General features: G+C 52.6%; 3 protein-coding genes across 6 annotated transcripts in view; 2 read left to right on the forward strand and 1 right to left on the reverse strand.

Annotated features, from left to right (window-relative positions):
• On the reverse strand, positions 1-3491 carry SGSH (N-sulfoglucosamine sulfohydrolase). The gene is made up of 8 exons (XM_030461656.1): positions 3329-3491; positions 2878-3038; positions 2496-2601; positions 2188-2338; positions 1780-1936; positions 1506-1587; positions 1219-1422; positions 1-907 (listed from the first exon to the last, which is right to left on the reverse strand). Exons 1-8 carry the CDS (start codon positions 3414-3416, stop codon positions 348-350), a joined length of 1509 nt encoding a protein of 502 aa, XP_030317516.1. The 5' UTR covers positions 3417-3491; the 3' UTR covers positions 1-347.
• Positions 3492-3512: 21 nt separating this feature from the next.
• Positions 3513-11827, forward strand: SLC26A11 (solute carrier family 26 member 11). 4 transcript variants are annotated; one of them, XR_003988290.1, is made up of 16 exons: positions 3513-3926; positions 4524-4609; positions 5151-5230; positions 5913-6055; positions 6344-6519; positions 6634-6706; positions 7045-7095; positions 8142-8202; positions 8561-8616; positions 8735-8875; positions 9005-9132; positions 9355-9454; positions 9983-10119; positions 10447-10519; positions 10778-11383; positions 11472-11827. XR_003988290.1 is itself a non-coding variant. In XM_030461655.1 (16 exons), exons 1-16 carry the CDS (start codon positions 3735-3737, stop codon positions 10870-10872), a joined length of 1785 nt encoding a protein of 594 aa, XP_030317515.1. In that variant the 5' UTR covers positions 3647-3734; the 3' UTR covers positions 10873-11827. The 4 variants fall into 4 exon arrangements, 3 of the variants coding, with proteins under 3 accessions (XP_030317513.1, XP_030317514.1, XP_030317515.1); XM_030461655.1 differs by adding an exon at positions 4131-4323 and having other exon boundaries at positions 3647-3926; positions 10778-11827; XM_030461653.1 differs by having other exon boundaries at positions 10778-11827.
• Positions 11828-12576: 749 nt separating this feature from the next.
• The window catches only part of RNF213 (ring finger protein 213), a 46452-nt gene continuing 31284 nt past the window's right edge, over positions 12577-27744 (forward strand). Inside the window, 19 exon segments of the mRNA XM_030461659.1 lie at positions 12577-12703; positions 13789-13895; positions 15362-15720; positions 16189-16872; positions 17466-17647; positions 18338-18493; positions 18748-18944; positions 19167-19447; positions 20296-20564; positions 21578-21772; positions 22294-22489; positions 23139-23194; positions 23459-23612; positions 24067-24219; positions 24794-24892; positions 25599-25721; positions 26149-26329; positions 26936-27109; positions 27392-27532. Coding sequence (XP_030317519.1) covers positions 13817-13895; positions 15362-15720; positions 16189-16872; positions 17466-17647; positions 18338-18493; positions 18748-18944; positions 19167-19447; positions 20296-20564; positions 21578-21772; positions 22294-22489; positions 23139-23194; positions 23459-23612; positions 24067-24219; positions 24794-24892; positions 25599-25721; positions 26149-26329; positions 26936-27109; positions 27392-27532 — 3679 coding nt within the window. The 5' untranslated portion in view covers positions 12577-12703; positions 13789-13816.

A 27744-nucleotide genomic window follows, 5' to 3' on the forward strand; every position in this document is an offset into this window, starting at 1 on the left:
TGGCTGTGGTTTTGGGGGAGAGGGGAGCAGTGCTGTGAATACAGTCTGTGCTTGCTGGGAGCAGGTTGTGTCTGTGCCGCTCTCTGCAGCTCCCTGCCCTGAAACATGCTGCTGGGCCCTGCCTCAGCCTTTCCTCCCCAGGACCACCTGCACCCCTTCAGGATTCACTCCATTTCCCCCACCCCCTTCCCCAGCCCCTGTTGTGCTGTGGAGCCTCTTGTCCCCTCTGTCCTGGGTTCCCAGTGTCACCCAGGGATACGGGACTGGCCCAGCTGGCATCCTACTCCAATGTCGGAGCCTCAGGGGCACGTCCCATGGCAGTGGGGGACACCAGGCAGAGCTGGGGCTCACAACTCATTGTACAGTGGCTGGCACTGGGGGCTCAGTTTCTCCTCCAGGACAGCATCGGGGGCACAGACCCAGGGGTCACCCGTGTCCCACTGCCACTTCAAGAGCTGCGAGCGAAGCAGCTGGAAAACGGTGGCGTAGCGGGGGTCGTGGGCCAGGTTCTGGCTCTCAGTGGGGTCATGGCTGCAGTCAAAGAGCTCCCAGCGGTCCCTGTAGTAGTACTGGTGCAGGGTCTTGTTCCAGTGGGTTGGCTGCCCGGCCCTGGTGCGGTTGAGCAGGTCTTGGAACGTGGGTGAGATGTAGAAGTCCTGGTCGATGGGAAAGGGCATCTTGTAGTTGAGGTTGTGAATGAGGCGGAACTGCTGGTGCTGGATGGCTCGCATGGGGTAGTACATGGTCACCTCGTGGTGGCTCTGGCTGCTGAAGGCAGTGGCCCAGGGCTGCTCTGACTCCAGTGCTGGCAGGAGAGACTTCCCAGTGAGCTGAACCTGCTTTTTGCCAAAGATGCTGTAATGAGGGTAGGGGATGGAGAACCAGTCCAAAATGGTTGGTGTCAGATCTGGAGTGGAAGAGAAGAGGGAGAAGAAGGGCTGGTGTCCATAGGAGGAAACACAACCAAGCGGGGCAGAAAGGTCCCTAGGGTCTGCTGCAGCAGGTCATCCTGGGGTGAGCTGCAGAGCTGAGCCCCAAGATGATGTCCCTGCAGGGGACCCTGCTGCTCCATTGTCCCTCCTCTCCATTCCCAGGGCTGGCAGTGGCAATGCTGAGGGCTGCAGCCCGTCCTCCAGGACAGGACCCTGGGTTTTAGCATGGGGAGGATGGGGGGAATTCTGCACGCCTCTTCTCCCACTTGGAGACACAAGCTCCTACCCAGCAGGGTGGTGAAGGCCTGGGTGGCCTGTCCCCAGCGTGCAGTGTGCTCGGGGGAGGAGATCAGCAGTGGCTCAGCGGTGCCCGAGCGGTAGAGGTTGGTCCTGCCGCTGGGGAAGGGGATGCCATTGTCAGAGGTGTAGATCACCAGGGTGCTGTTGTGGAAGCCAGCCTGATGCAGCTCCTCCAGGACCAGCCCGATCCCTGCAGATGGAGGGGCAGAGCTGAGGGGGGGCAGGAGGGACTGCAGGGCTCACTGGCACCAGCCTGGCCCCCACAGCTCCTACCTTGGTCCATGCGCCCGATGGTTGTGTACTGGGCTGCCAGGTCTGCCCGGGCAGCTGGTGTGTCTGGAACAAAGGGGGGGACCTACAGAGAGAACAGGAAAGTGGCATGTGGCAGCCACAGGAAGGAAACTGTGGGTACACCAGGGATGGCCTTCATCAGCTCTCACCCATAATGCTGATGGCAGTGACCAAGGTGGGCTCCAGTGGAGGATGCTGTCACCTGCAGCCTCCCTATGGCCCTGCACAGCCCATATAGCCCCCCACAGTCCCCCACCTGCACTTCCTCTGGGTGGTAGAGCTGTGGCTTCCAGTCAGGGATCCAGCCCATGCCACTCTCTCCATTGCCAAATTTCTCACAAAAAGTCCCATATTGGGGCTGGGAGTGTCCGCAGCGGTGGGGGTCGTGGAAAGCGACATAGAGGAAGAAAGGCCTAGAGATGGAGAAGGTGGAGGTGGTGTAGCAAAGGATTACTCATGTCCCCTGAGACCTTTCCTGGGCTGTGCAGGTGTGAGCTGAGGTCAGCAGGAGGACTCCTACCTAATCTGGGCTTCTGGAGGCCCAGAGACAAGGGGTCCCTTCCTATTTTTGACCAAATGGAACAAGGAAACATGTCTTCCTGAAGCCCCCTCTCCTTTCTGTGCCCCCTCACAGCCTGTTCCGGGGGTTCAGGGTCTTTCTCACCTTTCATCCTGGCTCTGCAGGAACTGCCTGACGAGCTCTTTGATCCGGGTGATGTTTCTCCCAACCTGCATGACCGAACTGTTCTCCTCTGTGTAGGCAAAGTCGAAGGGGTAGACAGCCTCAGGCCCAACGTGCTTCTTCCCAATTATCCCTGCAACAAGACAGACCAGCCGTGTGCCAGGAGCAGCGGGGGGTAGGACACTGGGTCCAGCCAGTGCTCTCTAGCTCACAGGCAAGGTCAGCAGCCAAACTCTCTCTCCTGATGGGGTTCAGTCGCGGGAGGGGAGTTCCCAGCCCTGGCTCCCTACCTGTCCGGATGTGCGCTCGGCTGAGCAGCCGGGGCAGGCTCCGCACGCTGTCGAAGGAGTTGAAGTGATGCACGTCCTGGTGCAGACCGTACATCCCATTCTGGTGCTGCAGGCCAGGGAACACGGCAGTGTCAGCCGGTGCCTGCCAGCTTGGCCCTGGAACAAGCACGGCCGAGCACCTGGGGGCGAGGGGGGGGCGGCTGCAAGGCTGAGCAGCAGCCTGGGATGTGGGTCCGGGGGGCAGGGGAGAGAGAGGGACAGGGGACATGGGGGGTTGCCAGGTCCTGTCACCATGCTGCAAGGATGCCACAGTCAACCCCGATTGCTCCCCCCCCTCCCCCCCCCGTGGACTGGCAGCCCCCACCCTGGCGTGTGCCCCCACCTGGGGTAAGCCGGTGAGGATGCTGGCCCGGCTTGGGGAGCAGCTGCTGACGGAGGTGAAGGCGTTCTGGAAGAGCAGGCTGCGGCGGGCCAGCGCGTCCAGGTTGGGTGTCCGGATGGCCGAGTTGTTGTAGGCGCCGCTCTCAAAGCCACCGTCGTCTGCTGCAGCGGGAGGGGTGCGGGCTGAGCCCTACAGCACCGGGCCGGACCCCCGGCGTGTCCCCAGCCTGGTGCAGAACACTAATGACACCAGGAGCATCGATGGGCTGGGGGATGACCCGGGCTGGGGCCGGTGCTGCGGTGCCGGTCGCAGCAGAGGGGATGCAGCAAGACTCCCGGGGACAGTCCCGGTGCAGGGGTACCCCATCGCAGGGCTGGTCCCCGGTTCGGGGGCGACGGGCGCGGGACCAAGACCGGTTCCGGGACTCAGCGGGGCTGGCGGCCGCACTCACCCAGAATCAGCAGCACATTGCGGTTCCGGGCCGCGGCCTCTCCGGTCCGGAGAGCGCCCAGCAGCAGCAACAGCACCCAGGTTCGCATGGCAGCGACACCGCCAATGGCACCATCAACGACCCGGGCTGGGCGGCGGCTGAGCTCGGCGACTGCTCCGGCCGCCCCGGCTCCTCCTCTGCCCCGGTCACATGAGGCGGCCCCGGCGCTCAGATCCGGCCCGGGCGGAGCCGTCGGTTGCGTGGCTGGGAGCGGGGGTGCGGGTTCACCGCGGCGGTTCCAGCTTCGACCCGACCGAGCTGACCCCCGGCGCCACGGGTGCCCGAAGCGCTCCGCCCGGTGACAGCCCCGGGAGCTCCGTACCCCGCGGAGTGCCAGGACCGGCACCGAGGGGACGCCAGCCCGGCCATGCCGGGTGCCCGGGACTGCGGGCGGAGCTGCCGGTGCCCGGAGGTCCGGCGGAGGCTGCCGGTCCTGCGCTGGCTCCCGCGCTATTCCCTGGCCTGGCTGCAGCTCGACCTGATGGCCGGCCTGGTCGTGGGGCTCACCGTCGTGCCGCAGGCCCTGGCATACGCCGAGGTGGCCGGGCTGCCTCCACAGGTGGGTGACGGTGCCCTGCGGCCGGGGACACCGGCGGCCTGAACGAGCGGCTGGTGCTGGGCAGTCGCCCATTTTCGGGGGCAGAATGCCACAGAGGCCGTGAGTTGGGGGGACTCGAGTGCAGCCCAGCTCTCTTCACCCTGGAGCAGCTTAGCATCCCCCGGCTCCCAGCCTTGTGCCGCTGCTCCTTTTGTCCCCATGCAGTACGGTCTCTACTCTTCCTTCATGGGCTGCTTTGTCTACTGCTTCCTGGGCACTGCCAAGGACGTGACTCTGGGTCCCACAGCCATCATGTCACTGCTTGTCTCCTCCTATACCTTCCATGAGCCTGTCTATGCCGTCCTGCTCACCTTCCTTTCCGGCTGCATCCAGCTGGCCATGGGGCTCCTGCACCTCGGTGAGAAGCTGTTGCCATTTCTTGTTGTGTTTTTAGGATATCGCTGTAAATCCTGTGGTTGTCCCCCTCACCCCGTCCTCTGTGCTCTCCCAGGCACTGGGATTGTCCTGCTAATGCTTGTGGCAGCTCTGTGTGCACACAGACACCCTGTGCTTCCCATCGGGCACAACAGGGTGCTTACTGCTACCCATCTCCTGCAGGTGTCCTTCTGGACTTCATTTCTTGCCCAGTTATTAAAGGGTTTACATCGGCTGCATCTATCACCATTAGCTTCAACCAGGTCAAGGTATGGGGTCCTGCTGTGCACCAGATGCCTTGCCTGATCCCTGCTGGAGCTGAGATGTTTAGTACTGGGCTGGGTGATGTGCTCAGTGTGAGAGGAAGGAGCCCCAGAGCACCCATGCACCCCCCCAATAGTTGTAGTAGGCCCCAGGGTGCTCTGTTCTGAGCAGACTGAGCTGAACACACCCACTGCCTGCGAGCAGCTTGTGGCATTCAGGGCAGCAGTCAAACAGGACATTTGATTTGGACCCTTGTGGGAGGTGCTGGGTGATTCTCTCAACACGGTGGGGCTGCAGCTCTGCCAGTCCCTCTCTGGCCTCTTGGGAACCTGTGGCCCTCCAGCTCTTGTGGAACTGCAGTGCTTCCTTTGTGGTTAACCAAAATCAGAGGCTCTGGGAGGTGGTGTCAGGTTGGGTGAGGAACCAGCGGGATGGTGTTGGCTAATGGCTGTGGTCAGGGTGCTGGGCCCTTGCTGCTGTTTCTGGCAGGGACAACAGAGCTGGGGCTGCAAACTGAACTCCTGAGGGCTTTGTCTTCCTGCACAGAACATCCTGGGGCTGCAGGGGATCCCTCGGCAGTTTTTCCTGCAGGTGTATGAAACGCTGCGGAGGATCAGGGAGACCAGGTCAGCACCATCCCTGTGCATGCACTGCTCTGATCCCTGCAGCTGTGGGGGCTCAGGCTCTGCTGCTTCACTCCCCATCTCTTTGGTCACACCTTGGACCGATTTCGTGGTCCCTCCCCGCTGCTGTGACACAAGTACTTGTTCCCAGCCATTTCCATTTGAGCAGGAAACATGAAGATAAGGAAGCACACAGACTGTCAAGCTGCTAAAGGGGAGGGGAGGGAAAGGGCATGCCTCTCTTCTCTGCTCCTATTTAGGTACACCAGGGGGTTGCCAGCCCACAGGTACACCCTGGAGACTGACTTTGCCCTAAGTCCTCCTCCAGTTTTTGACAACCAAGAGGGAGGTCAGGTAGCCCTGTGCTCCCCTGCCTACTTCTGTTAGGTGCACAGGTTTGGTGCTGCAGTCTGGAGTTCACACACAGTGATGCGTGGCTGGACTGTGAGGGGCAGCAGCACGAGGGGGGGGAGGCTCATACCACTGCACGGAACCTTCTGTTGCAGGGGACCTCCTTCCCTCTTTATAAAGAATCCACAAACCCTTTAGCATCACACCACTGACTTGGGGACACCCCTTCCTCCCTCGTCCCCGCCAGCCACCACGCCTGCCTGGGCACACCATTGGGCGAGCAATACCTGTGCCCTGCAGGGTGTTTGTGCTGGCACTGATGTGCCTGTTGCAGGGCTGGGGATGCTGTCCTGGGGCTGTCCTGCCTGGCTGCACTGGCGGGGCTCCGGGCCATGAAGAGTCACTTGCCCCGAGCTGCCTCTGCTGACCCACTGGCTGCCCGGGTAAGCTACATGATCGTCTGGACCACTGCCACAGGTGCGTTGGCCATCCCCTGCCCTCTCCCCTCTCCCCTCTTGTGGTTGTCCTTCCAGGGATCTTGTCTCTTCAGGACAGGGAAGAGACAGCCTGAACCTGGTGAAGCCCAGGTCGGCAGAAGCTGAAACCTGGAGGTGTGGAGGACAAAGTCCCCAGGATAGTCCTGCTGTTGTGCATGTCCCTTCCTAAGGCTTGAAAGAGCCTCGGCAGCCTGTGTACCCACCTCCTGCCAGTCCTCCCACCACCCTGGGCTCTGTGCAGGTTTTCATGGTTGCTCTCTCCCTGCAGCACGCAATGCCCTGGTGGTCCTGTTTGCTGGCCTGGTTGCTTACTCCTTCCAGGTGATGGGCTCCCAGCCTCTGACGCTCACGGGCAGTGTCCCCCAGGGCCTCCCCCCATTCCGGCTGCCCCGCTTCTCCCTGGCTGCACCCAACGGCACCATCCCCTTTGAGACCATGGTGGAGGTGGGTGCCAGGCTGGGTGGTGGGTGATAGGCTCCCCGTGGGCTGCCGTGTCCCCGTGCTGTGGGGTGACCTTTGTCCCTTGGTGGCAGCACTGACCCTGTCCCTTGCTCCTAGGACATGGGGGTCGGGCTGGCCATGGTCCCACTCATGGGTCTGCTGGAGACTGTTGTGATTGCCAAAGCTTTTGGTATGGCCGTGCCCTCAGGGTGGGCTTCAGGGGGCTTGGGTTGCTGGGGATGTTGCTGTTCCCATGGGGGCAGTGGGAAGGACTGGGCTGCCTGGTTCATAGTGTGAGCTGGGTGGTCCCACCAGGTGCTGCCAACCCCTCCCTGGCCAGGCAGATGCCCCGTGTCTGAGTGGGGAGCATGGAGGGTCCTGTGTTGTGCAGGGCTGGAGCTGAGCGTTGTCTTGGGCTGCCTGGGGGTGCTGGGCTGAGGGTGTGCCAGGATGGTGTCCCATGGCTCTGTGTGCATTGTGTGCCATGCCTGTGGGAAGCTCAGGGTGACGCCACTTGTCTCCTTCCAGCCTCGCAGAATAATTACAGGATTGACCCCAACCAGGAGCTGCTGGCTATGGGTAAGAGGCTGCTTGGAGCAGAGGGGCAGAGGGTGGGTGTTTTATTATTTTATATTTTGATTGTGAGGAAAATTCGGCCACTACTCATAGCTGACACATGAATTTACAAAAATAACAAGCTTTATAATTTAAACAAGTTACAAGGATTTATTTTAGGGAAAAGAAACAATAATGCCACCGTTAAGAGGAGAGAATTTACACAGTTAGCTACTTTGAAGAGTCGTTAAGAAAAGAAAAGAGAGGAGGCAGTAATCACCCTGAAGTAATCACAGGATCACCGTGTGCTGGCTGTGGCCTCTGGCTGGAGCCGCTCCTGCTGATCTGGGTTCTCTGCTTTTCCGATCCTCCGCTGTGTCTGCCCCGTAGCTGGAAACCGAAGTGCCGAGAGAAGGGGGGGTCTAGAGGGAAAACTGCAACTTCTCCTTTTCTCCTGGGTTTTTTTTATACAGCAAAAAAAATAGGGGTCTCTTTTTTGCATAAGGCACTGATACACACAGACTTCCCGGGGATGAGTCATCCTTCTCTTTCAGTCTTTTGGTGTCCTGCTGATCTCATTGTCTTTGTCTCCACCATGCACCAGGAGGCGACCTGATAAGCATTCTTATCTTTTAGGTGTCTGGCAGGCATACGGTGAGGTAAAGATATGTTAATTGACAGGATGTTGCAAGAAGAGCAGGAAGAAAAAAAATTGATTCAAGAGACATATTTTGTATTTTTAAAGTGCTTGCATCAGTGGGGATCTGTCCCAAGCACCACTGTGTGTCCTACAGCCCCTGAGCTACCAGGGTCCCCTATCTCAGCAGTACTACCTCTTCCAAATTTTACCTTTCTCATCTCTCCTGGTGCCCCCCCAGCCCTTCTCACACCTTAGCAATGTCCAGAGAAGCCTGAGCCCACCTCAGACAGCTGGATGGGCTCTGATCTGGCCCTGGGTACCAGCCCAGGGATGGAGGAGGTGACAACAGGGGCACAGACCCATCTCAGAGCCCCAGGGTGGTGCCTCCCATAGGTGCTGCATCCTCATCCCCTCTCCTTCCCCACTCCAGGCTTTGCCAACATCCTGGGCTCCTTCGTCTCATCGTACCCCATCACAGGCAGCTTTGGACGGTGGGTAGCAGGAGGAGGAGCAGAGTCTCCGCTGCAGGAGGCTCAATGGGGCTGTGTGACAAGGGGACAAAAGGTTGTGTGGAGCCTGGTGGGTCCCAGAGCTCGTGGCTGGTCCCCATCTGCCCACCCTGGCTGCCAGGCTGTGTCTGTGTCCCACGGTGGCCAACCCCCCCTTCTCGTGTGCGGTCCCGCTGCAGGCTGGGAGCCGTGGGCTTGTTTGTGTTTCTCCCCGGTGGGGTCTGATGGGGTGGGTGGTTTCCCTGGGTGGGTTGGGGGTCTCTGGGCAGCGGGTGGGGGCAGCTGCCAGCCCTGCCAGCCCCAGTACGGCCTGGGACAGCGTGTTGGCTTTGCATTTCAGGACAGCAGTGAATGCGCAGTCAGGCGTCTGCACCCCTGCAGGAGGGCTGGTCACAGGTAGAGCCCCTGACTCCCCCCATGAACTTCTCTCCAGAGCCCTGTGCCCAGCACCTGCTCCCCTCGGGCACCCTGGGTGTCAGGGCCCCACAGCTGAGGCACTCCCCATCTCCTGCAGGTGCCCTGGTCCTGCTCTCACTGGCGTATCTCACCTCCCTCTTCTACTACATCCCCAAAGCAGCGCTGGCCGCTGTCATCATCTCAGCTGTGGTCCCCATGTTTGATGCTGGGATTTTCAGGACACTCTGGAGGGTTAAGAGTGAGGGCATGAGCCAGGGGTGGTTGATCCCTCGTGCAACCCAGCTCTGCAGGCAGAGCAGGCACTGCCCTGGAGGGCTGTGTGGCACAGGGACAAATTTCAGCTGAGCCTGGGTCACATCTCTTGCAGGGCTGGACCTCGTGCCCCTCTGTGTGACATTCCTGCTCTGTTTCTGGGAGGTCCAGTATGGCATCTTGGCTGGGATGCTGGTCTCAGGGATTCTTCTCCTTTACTCCATCGCCAGGCCCTCGATAAAGGTGGGCTTCATACCTCCCCTTGGATGTGCCAGGACCAGACAAAATCACTGTGTCTCTGTCCCTGTTCCTCCTGATGCTTGGGGATGTGCAGGAGGAGGGATCCCCTGAGGGGTGGGGGCTATCCCGAGTCCCCCTGCAGCCAGGGCATTTGTCCTTTACCTGAGGAAGGTCATAACCCTGAGCTCCCTGTGACTTGTACCCCTTCTCTGGGGTCCTGTGCAGGTGTCAGAGGGGGATGTGCTCCTGGTGCAGCCAGGGAGCAGCCTGCACTTCCCAGCCATCAGGTGCCTCCAGGACATCATATGCAGCCATGCCCTAGCAGGTACGGTGCTCCCCGACCCCCAGCTTGGCCTGGGGACCCTGCTCTACCCCGGTGCCCACCTGGATCACTTCTTGGGGGGTGACAAGTGTCACAGCCCTGCTGGTTGTGGTGCAGGCAGAGCCAGCACAGCTTCCCTGCAGTGAGGACCACTCACTTGTGCTCTCCCAAAGCTGTCTAATCCCTTCCAGCCGTGGCTCTGTGTCCTGGTTTGGGCCAGGATGAAGGTGATTCTCTGTCTTGTGCTTTTGCTTTCAGCTGAGCCTCTTTAAGTAGCTGCTGAGATTGGCAGCGGGTCCCTCAGACAATGTCTGCTTTTGGGGCTGATAACGCTTGATGTTTATAGGTACTGCCGGGGACTGGTATGCAGAGCCAAGGACACTGTTCAGCTCTGAGGAAAGCATTTTACCATCCAGGAGCCCTCCTTTGGGGAGCCAGTGTTAAACCTTGACACTCTGTTTCTCAGGGCTGTGTCCCCTGAGCTAGTCATGTCTGGATTCATCAGGGACATGACCTGTGCTTTTCTTCCAGCACCATCTCCACCACGCTCCATCATCCTTGACTGTTGCCACATCAGCAGCATCGATTACACAGTGGTGGTGGGGCTGGCAGAGCTGCTGCAGGATCTGCACAACCACGGCCTCTCACTGATCTTCTGCAGCCTGCAGGTACATGGGACACAGCCTCAGTCAGCTCTGTACCCATCCTGCTGCCTCTGCCCATGCCAGGCCTAAGCTCTGCTCCCCAGGCTCCGTGCCCATGGGCTCAGCCCACCTGGCCTGTGCCAGCCACTGGCAGCTGCTGTGAACATGCTGCCACCTCTGTTCTGGTAGCACCTCCATCAGCTCAAGTGCCTTCATCTCAAAGAGGTGGAGGCTGCAGCACCTGAGCCCAGCTGCAGTGGGGAAGGGTGGCATCCTCTGCCCTGGGGTGGGTAGGGAGCTCATACGCCTGGGAGATGGGAAAGGGCCAGCAGCAGGTTTCTCTGCTCTTAGGATCCTGTTCTCCAAGTCCTGCTCTCTGCAGACCTAGAAGGATTCCAGCATTTCTCCAGACGGGAGGAGGCAGGTGAGCTCTGAGGTGCTCTGGGTGCTTTACTGGGGCTGGGGTCCCCCAAGGTGCTGCTGAGGGGACTCTGGAAGAGGATCCAGGTGGTCTGATCTTCATCCATCCCAAAGGTGCTGTGTGTTGGGGGGTGGGGTGGCTGCAGGAGTCTGGCTCCCAGGAAGGCAGGAGTCCCTCCAGAGAGCAGGGGCACCCCAGCCTTGGGGAGGTGGTGGTGAGCCTTGGCTTTACTCCATCCTGCTTCTCCCCTTCCTCTCTCAGAGCAGGCTGGAGCAGTGGCACTGGGGGGTGGCAGGGCAGCCCCCTTCACCAGCAGCAGCCAGAGCTCAGTGCTGCCCACAGGATTTATCCAGTGAGTTGAGGAGCTGCCCAAGATCTTCTCATGGCTCTCCTGGCTGGCTCGTCTCCGTGGTGTCATCATCAGGTCACAGTCCCTTCGACTCAAAGTCACACCTGAGTTCCAGCCTGCCCAGCACAGCAGGGCAGGGCAGAGCCAGCAGTGGTGCCCAGGCCATCACCACTGCTGTTATCAAAACATTCCCAGGCACAGCAGGCTCAGGTGATAAGCAATGCAGCAGCCCAGCGAGCAGCTAAAGCAAAAAGCAGACACTAATGAGCAGTAGGCTCTCATCCACTGCAAAACAAGCAAGCCCCATGGCAAGGACGAGGACCTGCTGATTATCAGTGCACAGCAATATCAGCTCGAAGTTCAATCCAGCACATTCCAATCAAATCTGTTGTTGTCTCAAACACTTTGAGCCCCACACACTGGGCACCTAAAAGGACTGTGGAGGTTTAACCCCAGCTGGTAAATGAGTCCCACGCAGCCACCTCCTCCCTGACAGGATGGGGGAGAGAACTGTAAAAGTAAGTGGGAAACCTTGTGGGGTGTGAGAAAGATGGTTTAATCAGTTAAAAAAAAAATCAAAGCAAACCAAGGAATTCCCATCGTCAGGCAGATGGTCAGCCATCTCCAGGAAAGCTGGGTTCCATCTCGTGTAACAGTGACCTGGGAGATAAGAACCAGCAGTGATTTTGCTCCTCACTGATGCCTCTGGGTTTGCGGGGTGCTCTGCCAAACGCTGCCGTCAGGCAGGGCTGGGCTGTCCTCCCCATGCGTGCAGCCCCTCGCCTGACTCCTGCCAGACCTCCGAGGGGACAGGAACAGTGACAAGTGCTGGCCTTGCTGTGAAATGGGCGCAAAAAGCAATAGTCGGGCAGAGCAGGGTTCAGGAGAAAGCCGCTCCCCTGGAATGTCCTTAGCTGACACCTCTGGAAGAAGGGTATAATAAAGCAGCATTTGCAAATGGATTAGCTTGGTCTCTGGCTTCCTTTGGGGAAAGCTTCTGCCTTTTATGTGGGAAGGAAAAATGTAACTTCTGGGCACTGCTGAGCAGATCGGGGAAACGAAAATGAAACTAAACTGAGGGTGCCCCGAGGCTCAGTGCTCGTCCTGCCTGAGGTTTGGCCGGGTTTGCAGAGCTGGAAGAGCAGAGGAGCCGTCTCTGCTCGTCCGTCTGCCCCTCTGTGCCCATCCGTCTGTCTCTCCAGACAAGGAGGGGCTGCTCTGGACACCCGGAGGAGCTCAGCGGGACGGCGCGGGAGCAGGCTCAGGTAACGGGGGATGCTGGAGCAGCAGGAGTGGGGCAAGAGAGAGGTGTGGGGTGAAAGGTGCTCGTTGCGTGTACACAGTGTGAGCACTAGTGAAGGGCAGGTCTGCTGGGAGCCCATCTCCAGCTCGGTCCCCACTTTCTGACCCCGTCCCGCACCCTTGCACTGTCTCGGGGGGGGCACACGCATTTCTCAGAAGGGTGAAACAACCCAACGGGCACCCCCGGCGCTGACAGAGCCCTGCGCCATCAGCCTGAAGAACCTGTGTATGACCCGCCCGTGTTACCACAGCAGCCCAGAGATCAGATAGGAACAGGAGACGAACGATCGTGTCCCGGGGAACATCTTCCTCCAGGCAAAGACCCCCAACTACAGCAGTGATGGGGGGTGGGACCCCGTTGGGAGCCGCCCGCCCCGGTGCGGTGGGATTGGCCGGGGCCGTGCGGGGGCTGGTGGCGGGGCTGTCCCAGAAACGAAACTTGGCGGCTCGGTGGGTAAACGGAACTTCTCTCTGCGGGAGAAGACGGAGCGGGAGCTGCTGGGTCAGCCCCTGCTGGGTCAGTCCCCAGGCCGGCGGTGAGTTGCGTTACCGGGGGCGGCGAGCGGGGCTGCGGTGCGGGGTGGGCTGGGGCACTGGGCCTGGGCTTGCGGAGAACTCCGGTACGGGAAGGGCGGTGGTGTCCTGCGGGCTCCGCCCACATTGCAGCCCCCCGGTGCTCCCCGATCCCCCGGATCCCCCAAGAGCACCCCGATTCCCCGGTGCGTCCGGCCATTCCCTGGGCACCGTCCTCCTCTCTCCTTCCCGCGCACCTGGGACACCCCTACGCCTTGGTGGGCCCGATGCTCCCCGCCGTGCTCCCGGCCGTGCCCCCCCCCGTGTCCCCCATCCCCGGCCGTGCCCCCCCGTGTCCCCCATCCCCGGCCGTGCCCCCCCCGCCCCGGTGCGCCCCTCGGAGCCCCCCTCCTCAGTCCCCTCAGTGCCCCCCCTGCCGAGGCCGCGACCCAGGGACAGCCCCGCCCCAGATAACGGCACATTTGCATTCCTCCTGCCTTCGCTACGCCATTGGCTCATCCACCCGGTTCATTTGCATATATCCCCGGGGGGAGGCTGGAGCCGCCACCAATCCGCGGGGAGGGATCGGTGCCTCATTTGCATACAGGCTCCGCCCAAGGGTCAGTCCCGCCCCCGCCCCGGGCGGTGCAGGTGAGGGCGGGGCTGCGGCCTCCGCCCGTTCTCGGGGCTCCGGGATCGCTCCCGGGGCTCCCCCGGGGCTCCCCCGGCCCTTCCCCCGGCCCTTCCCCCGGGCTCCCGGCCTGCCTGCCTGTCGGGAGCAGCGCCCTGCAGGCCCCGGAAGCAGGGGGCGGGCGGGGCCTGTCAGTGAGGCCGCTCAGCCCGCCTCAGGGCCCCGCCGGGCCTGGTACGTTCCCAGATGTGTTTAATTTGCAGAGGTCTCTGCGAAGAGTGGAGTGGTTATTTTAATTTGTCACTATGTTGAAGCCTTTGGGCGCTTTCTGCCTCCCCAAGTGTCTCAGCCCCTGTGGCTGCTCCCGCCTGTCCTGAAAATAAACCTGGAGCTGGCAGGACGGTGATGTGACAAAAAGTTCCTTCTTCCACGTTAATATTTGTATTCTCTTTCTGCTCCATCCTTTTCTCTGAGAAGCTCATCGCAGAGTTCGTGTCTGGGGAAGATGGAGAGCTGCAGGTGCCACGGGGTTTCTGGGGATGGCTCTCCCGGTCCTTGCAGCAGATGTGGGGACCCAGCCTCAGGTAGGAGCTGGGGACAGCGTGTGGGGGTTTGGGTGTCCTCTGGCTCTGGTGTCCCCCCCACAGGTGAGGGGGAGCGAGCCCACGGCTGCCTCCTCCCACGAGCATTCTCCACGCTCCGATCTCCAGCGTTGAACTCGTTTCTGTTTTGCTGCTGAACTGGTGCCATGGTACAGAGTGCTGTGTTTCAAACACCGCTTGGATCTGCTTGAGTCTGAATTTCCCATCTCCAGGTCGTCAGGTTTAGAGTTCGTTCCCTGAATTTGCATGTGACAACACATGAATTCTGCCTCTGTGACAGGAAGAATCAAGTGCACAATGCAGTTACACTGGGGGCAATAGCTCCTAATCCTTTATTGGCTTAAACAGAGAATGACCTGGGCCACCAGAATTGCTTTTGGTTTGTTGATATGAAGAAGTAGGATCCTAAAATAATACACTAAACCAGGCTCAGCCTGCTGTAAGAGTAATTCTTAGCAAATCCCTCTGCAGAAGGGCAAGGTAACAAACCTAGATCTCCAGCTCTTGAATACCATATGAAAAACATCTAAAACATTGTTTTTTAGTGGTCCAGAAGCTTTATGCCTGCTTCTGGCAATGATTAAAGGTAGTGGAAAGAGTTGCAGCTTTTACCAGGTAAATATGCTCTCTGTCTGGGGAACAAGGGAGTTCAGAAAAAGCTCAGGGAAGAGTTTGAACTTTTCAGATAATGGCATGGTAGGAAATTGAGTGTGAAGCAATATTGCAAAGAGTGCCTTCTCTGTACAAAACTCACTGTCGTTAAATTAGGTGCTGCCTATGGGCTGTAATGCTGAAAGGGGCTGTCACTACCTTCAGCATGATTTTTGTGCTTCTACTCTCAAAAATACCCAGAGGAAATCAGTGTCTCAATGTTGGCTGATCTCCACCTGGAGGTTAAAAGGTTTTTCTCTCAAAACTGGGGTAGTGGCAGCACTGAAGAGTCTGTGGAACACGTCTGCAGCAGCAGAGATCTGCTCTGATACCTGACTCAGAGCTGAGCTGCCTTTCCATGGGCTTTAAGGGCTGGATAAAAGTGTTGAAGATAAAAAGGGAGTCAGGGAGCCAGCAGGCTGTGAAAGCTGAGGTTTGCCCATGTGCTGTCACCACACATCCCAGGGGTCTGTGAGCATTTTGTGGTTCACAGTGCCTGCAGCTTCAGCCAGTAGCACGTTAGCTGGAGGTAGGATAGGGACAGATCCATACCTCAGTACAGTCATTTCTTATCTTAATTATTCTGCTGCTGGTTGCCAAGGCCTTGGAAAGGAAAGGAGGCTGTGCTAGGGAGGATGGTGTCCTTGCTAGTGGGAGGAGTTGAGTAGAGAAAAACAAGTGGTTCCTGTGTGTTCAGCTGATACATGTTGTTTGGATGGACCCTGGTTGCTCACCGACAGCTGATAAATGTTTCCTTCTTTGCCTAACTTAACAATTAACCTTTGCCGCCCCTGCAGGAAGAAGAGAGGTGGAGCTCGCTTCAGCCCCTGAAACAGGAGCAGAGCCTGGAGGAGATGTGATAGAAGAGGGAGGCGATGGGCCTTCTGCCACTGAAACAAAGGAGGAGGAGGAGGAGGAGGAGGAAGAGGAGGAGGAGGAGGAAGAGGAGGGGGAGGGAGGATTGCTGGTGGAGAATGTAGGAGCTCTGATCAATACCTCAGAGTCCACAGCAGAAGGCAGAGCTGCTGGCCCTCCTTCCTCTTCTGGCACTGAGGAGAAAGCGTTGCTGCTGGATGGTGTAACATCTCCAAGTGTGAGCTCGGAGTCTGCACCTCAGAGCATGGCTGGGGATTCTTCTGAGAAGACACGGAAGAGGGTAAGGATCTGAATCCAGGATCTGGCTGCTGCCAGTGTTCCTCATCAAACTGGGGATGTGTTTGCTTGCAGGAGGTGTTGCAGCTGCTGGTGTGCTGAGCAGTGCAGGTGCCCCTCACAGCACCTGTGCTGGGGGGACACAGTGCAGAATTCAGCTCAGTAATAGGTCTGATCTTGTTAGTGAGCATCATGCTCAGCACTGCTCTGTGGTGCTGCTCAGAAGGTCTTGAATATTAAAAGTTCAAGCTCTAGAAGATGGTAGCTGGTTTTGTTCCTTCTCTTCCTGATTGTACTCCATTAACCCAGGGTAGCAGGAAGATATTGGTACTAGCTGCAGTGGAGGAAGTGACAAAGAATTGACAAAAGTGACAGAAGTGACAGATGAATAAACAGATACTGTGTTTTTGTGGTGGTTTTTTTTTGTTGTTGTTGTTTGATTGGTTTTTGTGTGGTTTTGTTTTTTTAATAGAAGAAGAAGAAGAAGAAGAAATCAAAGCAGAGTCCTTCCAGCTCTGGGCAGAAGGACTCTTTGACTCCTCTAAACTCAGAACCAGCTGAGACCACAGAATTGCCTGATACATGTGGTGTTCCACAAGAAAAAGAGTCCCCAGGCAGTGAAATATCCCAACTGGCTGCTGATGTACTTGTAGGTGACAGTGGAGGCACAGAGGGAAGCAGTGGTGTGGTGTGTCCCGTGGGAAAGGAAACTGGACATCTGGAAGTGGTTGCAGAAAGCAGTCAAAGCAGTGTAGATGTGATGGCCCCACCAAAACCAAGCAACAGGGGTGTTGTGGCTGCCCCATCTCCAAGCTCTGCAGCCCCACAGGAGAAGGTGGGGAGTGGAAGAACCACAGAGTGTGGAGAAACAGTCAGCAGTAATGTGGAGGGGGGCAGTGGTGCCCCTGGTGCTGGCCAACTCCCAGAAACCAGAGCAGATTCCCAGTCCTCAGGTAACAGCACGAAACTGGCCTCACCAGGAGAGAGAGAGAGCATTTCCTCTGGTTTGTCTCCTGGCATGGGAGCACCTAAAAGTAAACCTGCAACTCCTTGTGCTGAAAATGGAAGTGAAGACACAAAAATTCCACCCTCCACCCCACAGACTGGGAAAGGTAAAGAAGACACCAGCCAGAAAGTGAATGGTTCTGCTTCCAAGGTAGGTGTGTGACTGAATGCTTGTCTGAGCTGCACAAAGTTTCCCTTTATGATTGATTTGTTTCTTCTGTCAGTAAAGCTGAAGACCACCAGGCTGGGGGCAAGGGGAGAAGGGAGAGGGAACACTATCAAGTGTTTCTTTTGAGTTTTGCTCTCCTGGGTGTTTGTTCTAGCCCAGCATTCTCACTGAGTGGTTGCTCAGTTCCCCACATAAGCTGTGAACTTGTCTCTTCTCCAGTTTTTTCAGTAGGTTCTGTTGGATCTTCTCTGAGGAGATATTTGTGCTTTGTAGGCATCCATACCCCACTCAGGGACAGAACTGTTAAGCTGTAAATTGCTGTGAATTCTCTTTCTTCTTCTTTACACTCTGGCCTCTGGGGACCTGTGTCTTACTGACCTGACTTTTCTCCAGCATGTGTGGGTTGGGTTCATCTTTCAATCATGCACTGTAGTGTGAAGTCCAGAAGTATGAAGCTGCCTGGTGTGCTCTGATTTCTGGATAATCCCAGGTATCTGGAGAGATTTTGGTTATTTCTGCAGAGACACTTCCAGAGTCTCCTGTTGAAGTGGGTGTTGTCTGTCTCCCTGCTGCAGAATGAAGATGCAAAGGAGAAGACAGTGACCCCAAGTGAGAAAGTGCAGCAAGGAACTGAGAAGACAAGTAGGACCAAAGGACCTCAGGTTTCTGGAAAGATTGGTGCTTCAGCTGTAACAGAGAGTGGCAAGAGCAAACACCAGCAAAGGAACCAGCAACCTGTGAATAAGATTAAAGAAAGGTGAGATCACCCCTGCTGCTCCCCCCACATTCTTCAGTGGCAGGAGCTGGGGTGAGGGGGACTAGAGGACTCCAGACTGAAGCAGGGGATTAAGTACTAAGGTCTGCATGTATCTTGGGTACGTGGGAATAGAATTGCTTTAAAACTGAGGGAAATTATTCATACAAAAGAGCCATTGCTGGACTGGGAGCTGCAGCCCAAGGTCATGGACTGGGTAACATGGTACACTTGGTACTTGAACCTTTTTGAGGATCTAATGAGTAAAAAAAAAAAAAACAAACAAAAAAGAATTGCCCTCATTTCTTATTCTGAGGAGCAACATGTGCTTCACACAGTAACTCTTTAGATTAAGGGTGGGGAGAGCTGTTTTGTTTAGTGTAACCTGTTTGCTTAATGTGTGTGAGCTGGGAGAGGGACAAGGTATGGCCATTTCAGGTGCCCCTGTGGGGTGAGGTATTTCTCTGGTATTACAAATGCAGTGGCCCAGTTGCATGTGGCCAGAGCATTTCATGCTGCCTTTAGGAACCTGTTATTCCTTTTTCCACTGGGCTTTACACTAGACCTGCTATCTAGGATCAGCTTAAGTGAGCTGCTGACAGAGCTTATTGGTCTTGCATCTATTAATAAAAAAAATTTGTTAAAAATATACATTAGAACTTTTACTAATTTCCTTCTAATTCTTTCTTGTAGTTCTATGAGCCAAAGTGATGAGGTTACAGTATATTTCCATGCAGTATTATCCAAAGACTTCAAAGTAGACCCTGAAACCCATAAAGTGTTCATCAGGGCTGAAGGCATTTCTTCCTCTGCAGGCATGAAGGACATTTGTGAGCTGACTTTCAGCAAGTAAGTACCCTCCTGAGTCACAGAGAGACACAGGAGTGTTTTGGCTCTGAAGAACAGGAGGCAATGATGCATAAGACTGTAGCTCTATATTTATGTATTGCTACCAAGTTTTTTTTATAGTGGAGATATTCTAATCCTTTCATTGTGCAATAATAATCCCCATTCCTAATAAATCTGGAGTGATGCGTGGAAAAGGAAGTATAAATCAGCTGACATGTCTTTTGGCTTCCTTTGCTGTGTTTTGCTTTTCCAAGGTATTTAGGAGAACATGGATACCTCATTGAAGGCACTGCAACTCTTGCTAAAGAACATGTGAATAAATGCATTCCTTACAAATACTGGGTTGGCTCTGGTAAAGGGGACTATGAATTTATTTACAAGCACCCAGCAGAAGGAACCAAATATGTGAATCGTTGCTTATTTATAGAGAAAGAGCTGCTCAACAATGGAGGTGAGCTTTTCTGACTGGATCTGCATATTGGGATGATCTGTGTTTTTTGGTGGGGTGATTTGACTTCCAATGGTTCTTATTAGACAGCACTGTCTGAAGTAGGAAACTGAATGGGTCAGGGGGATAACTGTGGGCAGCTGAAGGAGTGAAGACATGTGCCAATGTGTATGTGTTCATTAAATGATTGCTCTCCTGTGTTCTCACCTCTGTTTCTTATTCTAGAATGGCATCAGTATGATGATATTGTATGTGCAAAGCCTTCTGCTTGGAAAACCTTTTGGAACTCTTTCCATCGGGATAAAACCAAAGATGTGGTGATGGGGAAGAAAATAGCTGCAAATATTATGTTAGAAAACATCTTCAGCATTCTTGGAACCTGGTGTCCTGACAACCTGAGAAACTTTTTCTCCCAGCTGGAGCAGTTTCATTTTGTTACAAGAAACCAATATGTGTATGAGACTGAGGGAACAACATGGACAGAGTTAAACTTTGGTGTGCCAGAGGTAATCTGTTTTCTTCTAACAGATATTAGAAAGCAGACATTTAGTTACTAAACACAGAACTTTAATTTGTTGTTGGCCTTGTTGGGTTAATGTTGTTTTTCCAGTCAGAAAAGTTCTGGTTTCTGGAGTCATCAATTTCTTGCCTGGCATAATTATGAAATATGGCAGAAACATCCAGTGGGGTCTTGGGGGGCTTTGAACCAGTGTCAGGGCTGCTGATTTCTAAATCTCTACAGTCCTCCTCCTCCTGGGGATCAGGGAGAGGCCACAAGATGGCTCACAGGGGTTTTCTACAGCTGCTGGTTTTCAGAAAGGTGATTCTGGTGTTAGTGAGCACCACAGTGCTATGGATCCCCTGCAGGTGGTTTCAGAGTAGCTTTTGGAGGCTGTGGGTAAGAACAGAAATCTCCCTTCCTCTGCTGACTCCCAACCAAGCCTGAGCCCACTGTGAAGCTGGAGTCTGTTGGCTGGTAAGGCTGTGGTGACCTCAGGCAACGTTGGGTGTGCAGTTGCTCAGCTCACTGGTCCTTTCCTGAGATCTGCCTTGGTCCCTTGATGCTCCCCAGCTCTACTGGGCATAGGAGTACATAGCTACTGAAGCAGTAGCTGAGTGATGGGAGCTGGTAGCACAGAGAGGGACACCAAACTGACAGGTACTGCAGTGAGATGTTCCAGTGGTGGTCGGTACCATCTATGCTTAGATGCTGGTATCACCGTGGTCCCATGGGATGTACAGGGCTGTTGAGTGCCCTAGCTGAAACCAGCAGAAGCAAATGGCTTCAGAAGGAGGAAGATTTGTTGAGGAACTAATGCTGTGGCTGTCTTGTTTCTTCCATTCCTTATCTCAGGTGAATGATCTGCTGCTAAGCTACTTGAGGAAAATAGCTCGTCCTTTCCTTACACCAGAAGGTGCAAAAGCATCACAGGAGGACGTAGTAATAAAAAGTAAACTGGCTCTGGGATTCACCATTCTCACAGTAATTCCCTATTACTGTCTTCAGTCCTCCAAAAATGATCTGGCTGCCCTGTGCAACCTCTTGTGCTTGGATGAGGTGCCACAGCAATTTGTGCTCGATGAAATTCATCATCTCACAAAGGCTTTTGAAGCAGTTTTTGGGTATGTATATTACTGGAGCACTTAAGGGCACCTGAGTGGGCTGGTTCTGCTGCAGGCACAGCACTGTGTGATGAAGCAGTCAGGGATTCAACTGTCTAGGATTGGAGAATCAGAAAAAAAAAGAAATTTGAAGGTGTGTGTGTTGGTCTCTGTTCCAGTCTCCTGCTCAAAGCAGGACTAAGGCCCAGGCAAGGTTGCAGTTGAGTTCTAAGAAGCTCCAGGGATGAAGACTGCAAAACCTCTCTGGGGCCCTCCTCCAGTCACATACCTTTGTTGATGGGAAAAGTATCTTACTTCTGTCCAAACTCGATGGCCCTTAATGCAACTTGTCACTGTTGCCAGAGCAGTAATTGAGTAATATTGAATTAAAACAATTAGATTTTCAATATATATAAAAATATTACCTGGTATCTTTTTCTGTCAGGCAGTTTCTCCTTTCTTACCTGCCTGCTATGCCACATTTGGAGTCATCTGTTTCTTCTTTTTGTTGACTTTTTCTTTTTTTTTTTTTCTTTTTCCTGAGTGCTTGCTTATTAAGCTGTTACCTAACTGCTTATTTGGCACTCAGATGTCTAGTTCTTCACTTGCACAGCTACAGTTATTATAATTCCTTTTGAAGACCTTCGTAGTACTTCAGCCCAACTAAGGAGACTGGCAGTTGTCCCTAGAATGCTTGGCTCTGTGCATCCCTGTCACCCCATCCCTGGCTGAGCTGGGGGGACTTGTGTGGGAACTGTAGATAGAGTATCAGCACTTCTTAGAGCTGTCTGTAGGGTTTGTGCAGAGAGATCCAGGTAAGATTACAGGTTTGGGTTTTAACTTTGGCCATATATACTCTGCAATGAAGATAAGATTGAGCTAAAGTAATTACAAGAAGGTATTTCAAGGTACATAGTGAGACTGGGATGTATCACTCCCCACCCTCTACCTCCCCCATCCCCCAGGACATTCTTGAGTCCTGTAAAAAGCTTGGTGTTTTTTCTTCTCTCTTCTGACTGTGTTTGGTTTTATAGTGTTTCCCACTTCGAGATTCTGCTTAGATACTTGTGCCAGAGATGCATTGATGACCAGGTGGACCAGTGGCTGTGGATTCTTCCTCTTCTGCATTACTTCGCTCCATCACACCGTGACCACTTGTCCATGGAGGAAGAAACCTGGGCAGGTCTGGAGGGGCTTCCATTTGCTGAAACAAGGAAGAGGCAAGATCCGTGAGTTCTCCAGAGTTCTTCCTTACATCCAGTGCCTTGACAGTGTGTTTGGTGGTGATCACCTTACTTTATGCCTTTTTTTTTTTTTTTTTTTCTCCCTTTTAAAAAACAACAAATGTAGCATATTGAGGATGGATACTAAGGGTAGAGGAAGGGACTTACTGGTTGCAAGGGTAACATATTTTAAAGCTGCACAGTATGTTACCTTTCAGACACAAACAAACCTTAATTCTGCCAGTCACAGAGCAGCTTGTGTGACTGGTGATGCCTGAGGTGAGTTAAAGCAGCTTGTGATATGTGTTGTTCAGAACCTGTACAAGACCTGGAGTTGATTTTCCTCAAGTGCTTCTGTTTAGTAGTTTGCCACTGCTGGCGCAGTCACAGGGTCTAGGGGTCTTCTACTGGTTTTTGCCTGTGAATGAAAAAAGCACAGGAGTGAACATAAGAGTGCTCTGTGGGCTGAGCAAGTTCTTGGCCTCTTGTACCTTAAACTTGAAGATTTTGTCTTGTTTTCCCTCCAGGAGGGACCTGCTGCAAGTAATAAAAGAAAAGAAACACTTGATGGAATTTGATGCAACTCTGGTCAAGTCCTGGATCTGTGTGCTGCCCCTGGAGAGCCTGGCTGAATTTATAAAAGACTTCCCCAGTGATTTACCCGTTGTTCTTCAGGGTGTTTCTTACAGACTAGAGAATGGCCTTCCATCCTGTGTCCTTGAGGTTTGTCTGCTAGCAGCTTTACCCAGCTACGGGGTGAAGGCTGACACTGGTGTAGGGTGCCTTTGAGCAGAACCTGGTGTGAGTGGGGTTGGCAACAGGCTGGAGTACAAAGAGCTTAAAATGAAGCTAAAAGCAAAAGCAGTTGCTGTGAAGAAGAGTCCTAAGAGGAGGTGGGGTGTCTGTAGCAAAAAATGTTGGCACCGATGAGGGCAGGGTCTGCCCAGCTGGATTTGGGTTTAGTCACTGATGGCAAATATTTTGCTCTTGAGGACTCCAGATGACTGCCTGAAAGGACTTTTTGAACAGCTTCTGGGGGTTTGGGCACAGTGCTGCTGGTCTGAGAAACTTTCCTGCCTGTTGTTGAAACACTTATTTGTGTGAAGACAGGAGAACTGGACATTGCAAGTAATAATAATAGATTTTAAACCCCTAGATTGTAAGAAATGCAGGGTTTGTTTGTACAAATAATAGCCAGCTATGTGTTGACTCTGACATCCAGTAAGTTTTTGCAGTTTTATAGCTTATTTGTAAAAGTGTTGGAGAAGGCCTGGAAGAATACTGAATTCCCTCTTTTACAATATTCCCTCACCTAATGAGAAACAAATCTGTGAAATTCTTTCCACAGTTTAATTTTCTATCTTATTCTTAGGTAGTAGAGAATCTTCTAAAGACATTGCTGTGTACCTTGGATGAGCAGCAGGCCAGGTAACTGAAATGTGCTTTTGTGAGAGAATTGTCCTTTTTATTTTCACACCATGTCTGTGGGGTGGGGTTGTGCTTGTGGCTAGAATATAGAATTGAAATCTACATGAACAAAATCCCTGTGTTTCTGTTCCTCTGTCAGCAACATTTTTTCTAAATCCATCTGAGGGAGGAATAGTTGGTTACCACACCATATTGAATTTGGTGGGTTTTTTTTCTTTTTCCTCTGAGCAGAGAATAAATTCTTTCTCTTTTTCTGTCTTTCAGAGTTCTGGAAACTCATTCTTTGCAGTCCTGCTTGACCTGCTGCCTCAAGCTGTACGAGAGGGTCTGCAAATATGTGGAGAGGGTGAAGTGGAACATGATTCCTGCCACTTCTGCCAGGATGATTTCTAAGCTTGCCAGACTTCAGCCCACAGCAGTGAGTAGCAGGGACCATTCATGGGTTGATGTGAGGAAGGTATCTGGAAGTATTACAAAAATGGCACAGCAGACTGGCTTTACACATCCATTCCCAATCTGGAAAACCTAATGCTCTAAATTAACCAAGGTTGTGATAATTTCCAAAAGTTGTGAAATCATTTAATGATTTTGATTCTTCTTATTGGAAATAAGGTTAAATGGCTAGGTTGGCTGTCACAGGTTTTGTTTTATGTCTGTTTTTACTGTCTTTATTTCCTGGAAGAAGTGTTTTTAAGCACAGACTACTTGTAAGTTCTGTATTTTCCAAGCCTCCCTCTATACTTTGCTTAAGTAGTGTTGGTGCTGCTGGGCATGTTTGTGCTTTGCAGGCATTTAGGCCTTCTTTTTTAGAAATATTTATTTAAATCAGTTGTACATTGCTCTCCTGCTGTCTTCTCCTGTGTGTGTGGCAGGTCCCAGGAGATGCTGTGCAGGAAGTTCCAGAGGTAGATGTATTTAATCACGTGCTGAGACACACTCGAACCTGGTTCAGAAATGCTTTAAGCAAGAAGTTACTGAAAAAAGACTACAATTATGTGGGCTTCTCTTTTCCTGGGGAACTTCAGGTTTGTCATCATCTAATAATATGAATAAAAAAGAGTTTTACTGTAGCTTCACCAGGTAGTCTAGAGTCTAAGGGCTCTTTGCTGGGAACGGTAGTGGCTGTGTCTGGGTAAGGAGTGAGCTGGGGACAGGCAGTACAACTGCAGGCTGAGAAGCTGTGTTGTTTTAAACAGTGTTGGACTGAATTAAAAAGGGTCATAATTGGTGCTGCTCAGCTCACCTTATTGCTCCTTTTCTTGGCTGTTCCAAGAGGTGCTGCTGGAGCTGTTGTCTTGGCCATCCTGCTCCTGGCTGTCCTTCATGCCTTCCAGTGGGCTGAGCACAGAGCAGCTCCTTCCAGCATCAAGGTGGAAGTGGTTCATCTGAATGTCTCCTTTAGCAGCTGAGACATTTTGACACTGGGCTTAAAAGCTGCCTTTTGCAGCTCTGGGAGTGGTTTTTTTTCTTCTGGTTGAAAACATCTGAAAGGACTGCAGATTGTCTGAATAGTGTGGGGCCTCTCCTCAATATAGTTCTTTTGATTTCCTTGTTTGAATGCTAAATCTCAGCACTTAGTTTTTTGCTTCTCACCTGCAGGCCTGGGATAACTTTGTGAAGATCAGCTTTCCAGATGAACAGTTCACTGAGAAGTGGAAGAATACTTTACTTACAGATCTGAAGAGAAGAATCCAGGAGGTAGGGGGATGACAGACAGCCATCTGTGCTTAGAGAGTAGATTCTGGAGCCTGAATGGGCACGGGAAAACACTGGGGCTTTGGTCATAAAAATTGCCATTTCTGTTACCAGCCACATTCTGAAGGCTCAAAACTTGGATGTAAAACTACACCACACTGTCTTCTTGGCATCAGAGACTTCTGAAGCTTGCTAGCCTGGCTGCAGAACTGTTCTGTTTCTAGTAGTGACTGATACCCTGATACTCTAAAGGAAATGGTACATTTTTTACCACCCCTGTAGTTTTAAGATTGCTGCAAAGTAAGCACCCAAGGGTTTACAGAAGCAAAGTTGGTGCTTGCCTCTTTTGTATTCACTGTGCAGAAACTGTGTTGTCTGGGGTCTCAAATGTGTAGCTCCCTTCTAAATTGAACTCCATCTTCTTATCTCCTTTCTACATCAAACAAATGTTTCCTGATGGAAGCTTGTCTTGGAGTGATGCACATTAAGTAATCACACATGTTATATGGAAACAGTCTAAATGATTTTCCAAGCATTTATTTGTATTTCATCTCTCTTCCAGGCCCTAATAAATGGACTGGTGCTTGGCTCCACTAGGAAAATTAAACTTTGAGGCTTAGGACTTTTTATTGTCTCAGTAACCACACCGTGCTTTTGGAAGAAACACTTTGAAAGCTTTAAGCTGATAAATCTCCCTTTTGCTCTGCAGGAGTCTCCAGTTAACCAAGTGTTGATCTATTGCTGTCAGCACAACCGACTTGCAGAACTTGACTCTTCCATTGAGTGGTGTTTCTGCACTTGTGCCACAGAGGCTGCAACTGTGGCTTGCCAGGTATTGTATTGTCCTACCTTGAGGGAGAAGAAAAGTCAGATTCTGTAGAAATGCTGTTGCATAATAAAGGGATGTGCATTGCAGGAGAAGGAGAATTGCACATCCAGTCCCTCCTTGCTTGAGTTGCTGTGGCTTGCTTGAGTTTGTTAAACCAGCAAAAAAAAAAAAAAAAAAAAAGGAAATACTGGCTTGAAATCAGGAAATTAGGATCTGCTTATAAAGGGGTCCATGAAAATGCTTGCAATGGTTTTGCCATCCTGGCTTCTGGTGTCACTCACATCATAGCCATGTCAGCTCTTCTGGAATATGCCTCAGCACTGGAGGTGCCACTTCTACACATCAGTGCCTGATCCTAGGACAAAGATGGGCACAGTGTAATCGGAAGCTCTGATGCCTTCCACCCCTCTGTCTTGTATGCCTCTTGCAGATTGATAACAATATCCTGGAGAAGATACCTCTCAACAGCATGGGCCAATTCAGCACACTTGTGTCATCTATTATTGTGAAGTCGTGGCCAGTCAAGGATGAGCAGTCCAGGGGGAATTTTGATACGATTTTGCATCACGTGCTTACCTGGCCTGACATCAAATGTGTCTTCACCTTAAGTGGTATGTCTTTTAGCTAGATTTGTAGCAGTGTGTGAAAAGCTGTTCTCTGCATTGCCATTCCTACTTCGCAGGGTAGCAAACAAATATATAAAGATTGTCTTGTACTTGTTTTATTCCCTATCTCAGAGCTCAAGGTGTTTAGCCTGTTAAGGGAGAGGAAGGGCTAAGGAGAGAGGGCTGGTATCACTCTGCTTGTAGTTCACTGCAGCCACTTCAGGAATTGTGCTGGAGTGCTGAACCTGTAGTTCATGTGGATTTGTAGAATGTAACTTCTTTCTCTGATAAGTCCTAATGAGTTGCTGCTACACAAAAATGCAGAAGTCTTTGTCAGGTGAATGGGTCAAAATGGCTTGTGCTTCCTCTGCAGTTTTTGGCTGTGGGTTCTCCATGGGAAGGTTTCTGAATTGCTCTCCTGAAAATCCTGGTCATTTCTGTTCAGAAAAACATGGGGGGTTGGAGGGTGATGTGATGTGTTCACAAGGTTTTGGGTAGGGATTTGAATGGGCAATGGAAGGACTCTATCATGGCACTGACTAGATATTGGTTGTGTCTTGGCTTTGTGAAGCAGGGCTGATCAGGTTTTAACATGCTTTGTTTCTGGAACAGGAATTAACAAAAAGCTTATAGACAAATTTACAGATGAAGCAAAGAAAGTAATGGCAGCAGCAGACTGGGTGTTTATGAGTGTCAGCAGTGACATCCAGAAAGGGTGCATCCTTGTGAAACATCTGGAAGAGATTTTCCAGCATAAGCAGCAGTTCACCTGTATCTGGGAGACAAGTAAGAACCCCATTCAAGGGTGGCATTATTGGCTTATGGCATCATTGTAGTGATCTATGGCCTACTCTGCTAACCTGCTTCTGTCATTAGTAATGCTAATTAGGTGCTTCAGCAGTTAGTAGTGCTGCCCATGTCTTTGTCCTTTATATGGAGCTCTCAGCTCCAGTCTGTGTTGTCTGCATTTTATTGTGCTGTTTGAGAGCCACAAATACAAAACCCAAGGTGTGGGTGCAGGGGATGGGGAAGTATCTGCCTTGTGAATACAGATGAGTTTTCTTTCAGAGCACCAGAGCTTTTCTGGACTCAGAGAACTGAAAGAATTGTTGCAGAGGAGGCAAGAAGAATTAACACTACTCAAAGAAGAGAAAAAAGCAATAGGAACCTTCCTGAGCATGTGTAGGAAGGTGCAGACATCTGTGAAAGGTAGAGTTTTTGAAAATGGCAACTCCAGGGAACCAAAATTTTATTTGAAAATGCCCTGGCTTTGTAAACAGGTTTTATTCTAAACCACAGCAAGGGTGAGGAGGGGTGGGTGGATCAAATGAGTGGCTATGCATCAAGTGATATCTGTAGGTGTGCACAAACCCAATAACATTTTGTGGCTTGGTGAATTAGATGAAGTGGGCTGGACACAG

This window comes from Calypte anna, chromosome 18 (genome assembly GCF_003957555.1).
Source record: "Calypte anna isolate BGI_N300 chromosome 18, bCalAnn1_v1.p, whole genome shotgun sequence".
In the NCBI taxonomy this organism is placed as follows: Eukaryota; Metazoa; Chordata; class Aves; order Apodiformes; family Trochilidae; genus Calypte; species Calypte anna.

Excerpts from the sequence above, each read along its gene's own strand:
- SGSH (XM_030461656.1), bottom strand. The coding sequence starts at position 3,416 with ATGCGAACCTGGGTGCTGTTGCTGCTGCTGGGCGCTCTCCGGACCGGA. Across the intron at positions 1,588-1,779 it reads ACCACCCAGAGGAAGTGCAG|GTCCCCCCCTTTGTTCCAGA; the intron begins GTGGGGGACTGT and ends TTCTCTCTGTAG. Across the intron at positions 908-1,218 it reads GGCCTTCACCACCCTGCTGG|ATCTGACACCAACCATTTTG; the intron begins GTAGGAGCTTGT and ends CTTCCACTCCAG.
- SLC26A11 (XM_030461653.1), top strand. The coding sequence starts at position 3,518 with ATGAGGCGGCCCCGGCGCTCAGATCCGGCCCGGGCGGAGCCGTCGGTT. Across the intron at positions 3,927-4,523 it reads TGGCCGGGCTGCCTCCACAG|GTGTCCTTCTGGACTTCATT; the intron begins GTGGGTGACGGT and ends CATCTCCTGCAG. Across the intron at positions 5,231-5,912 it reads CGGAGGATCAGGGAGACCAG|GGCTGGGGATGCTGTCCTGG; the intron begins GTCAGCACCATC and ends TGCCTGTTGCAG.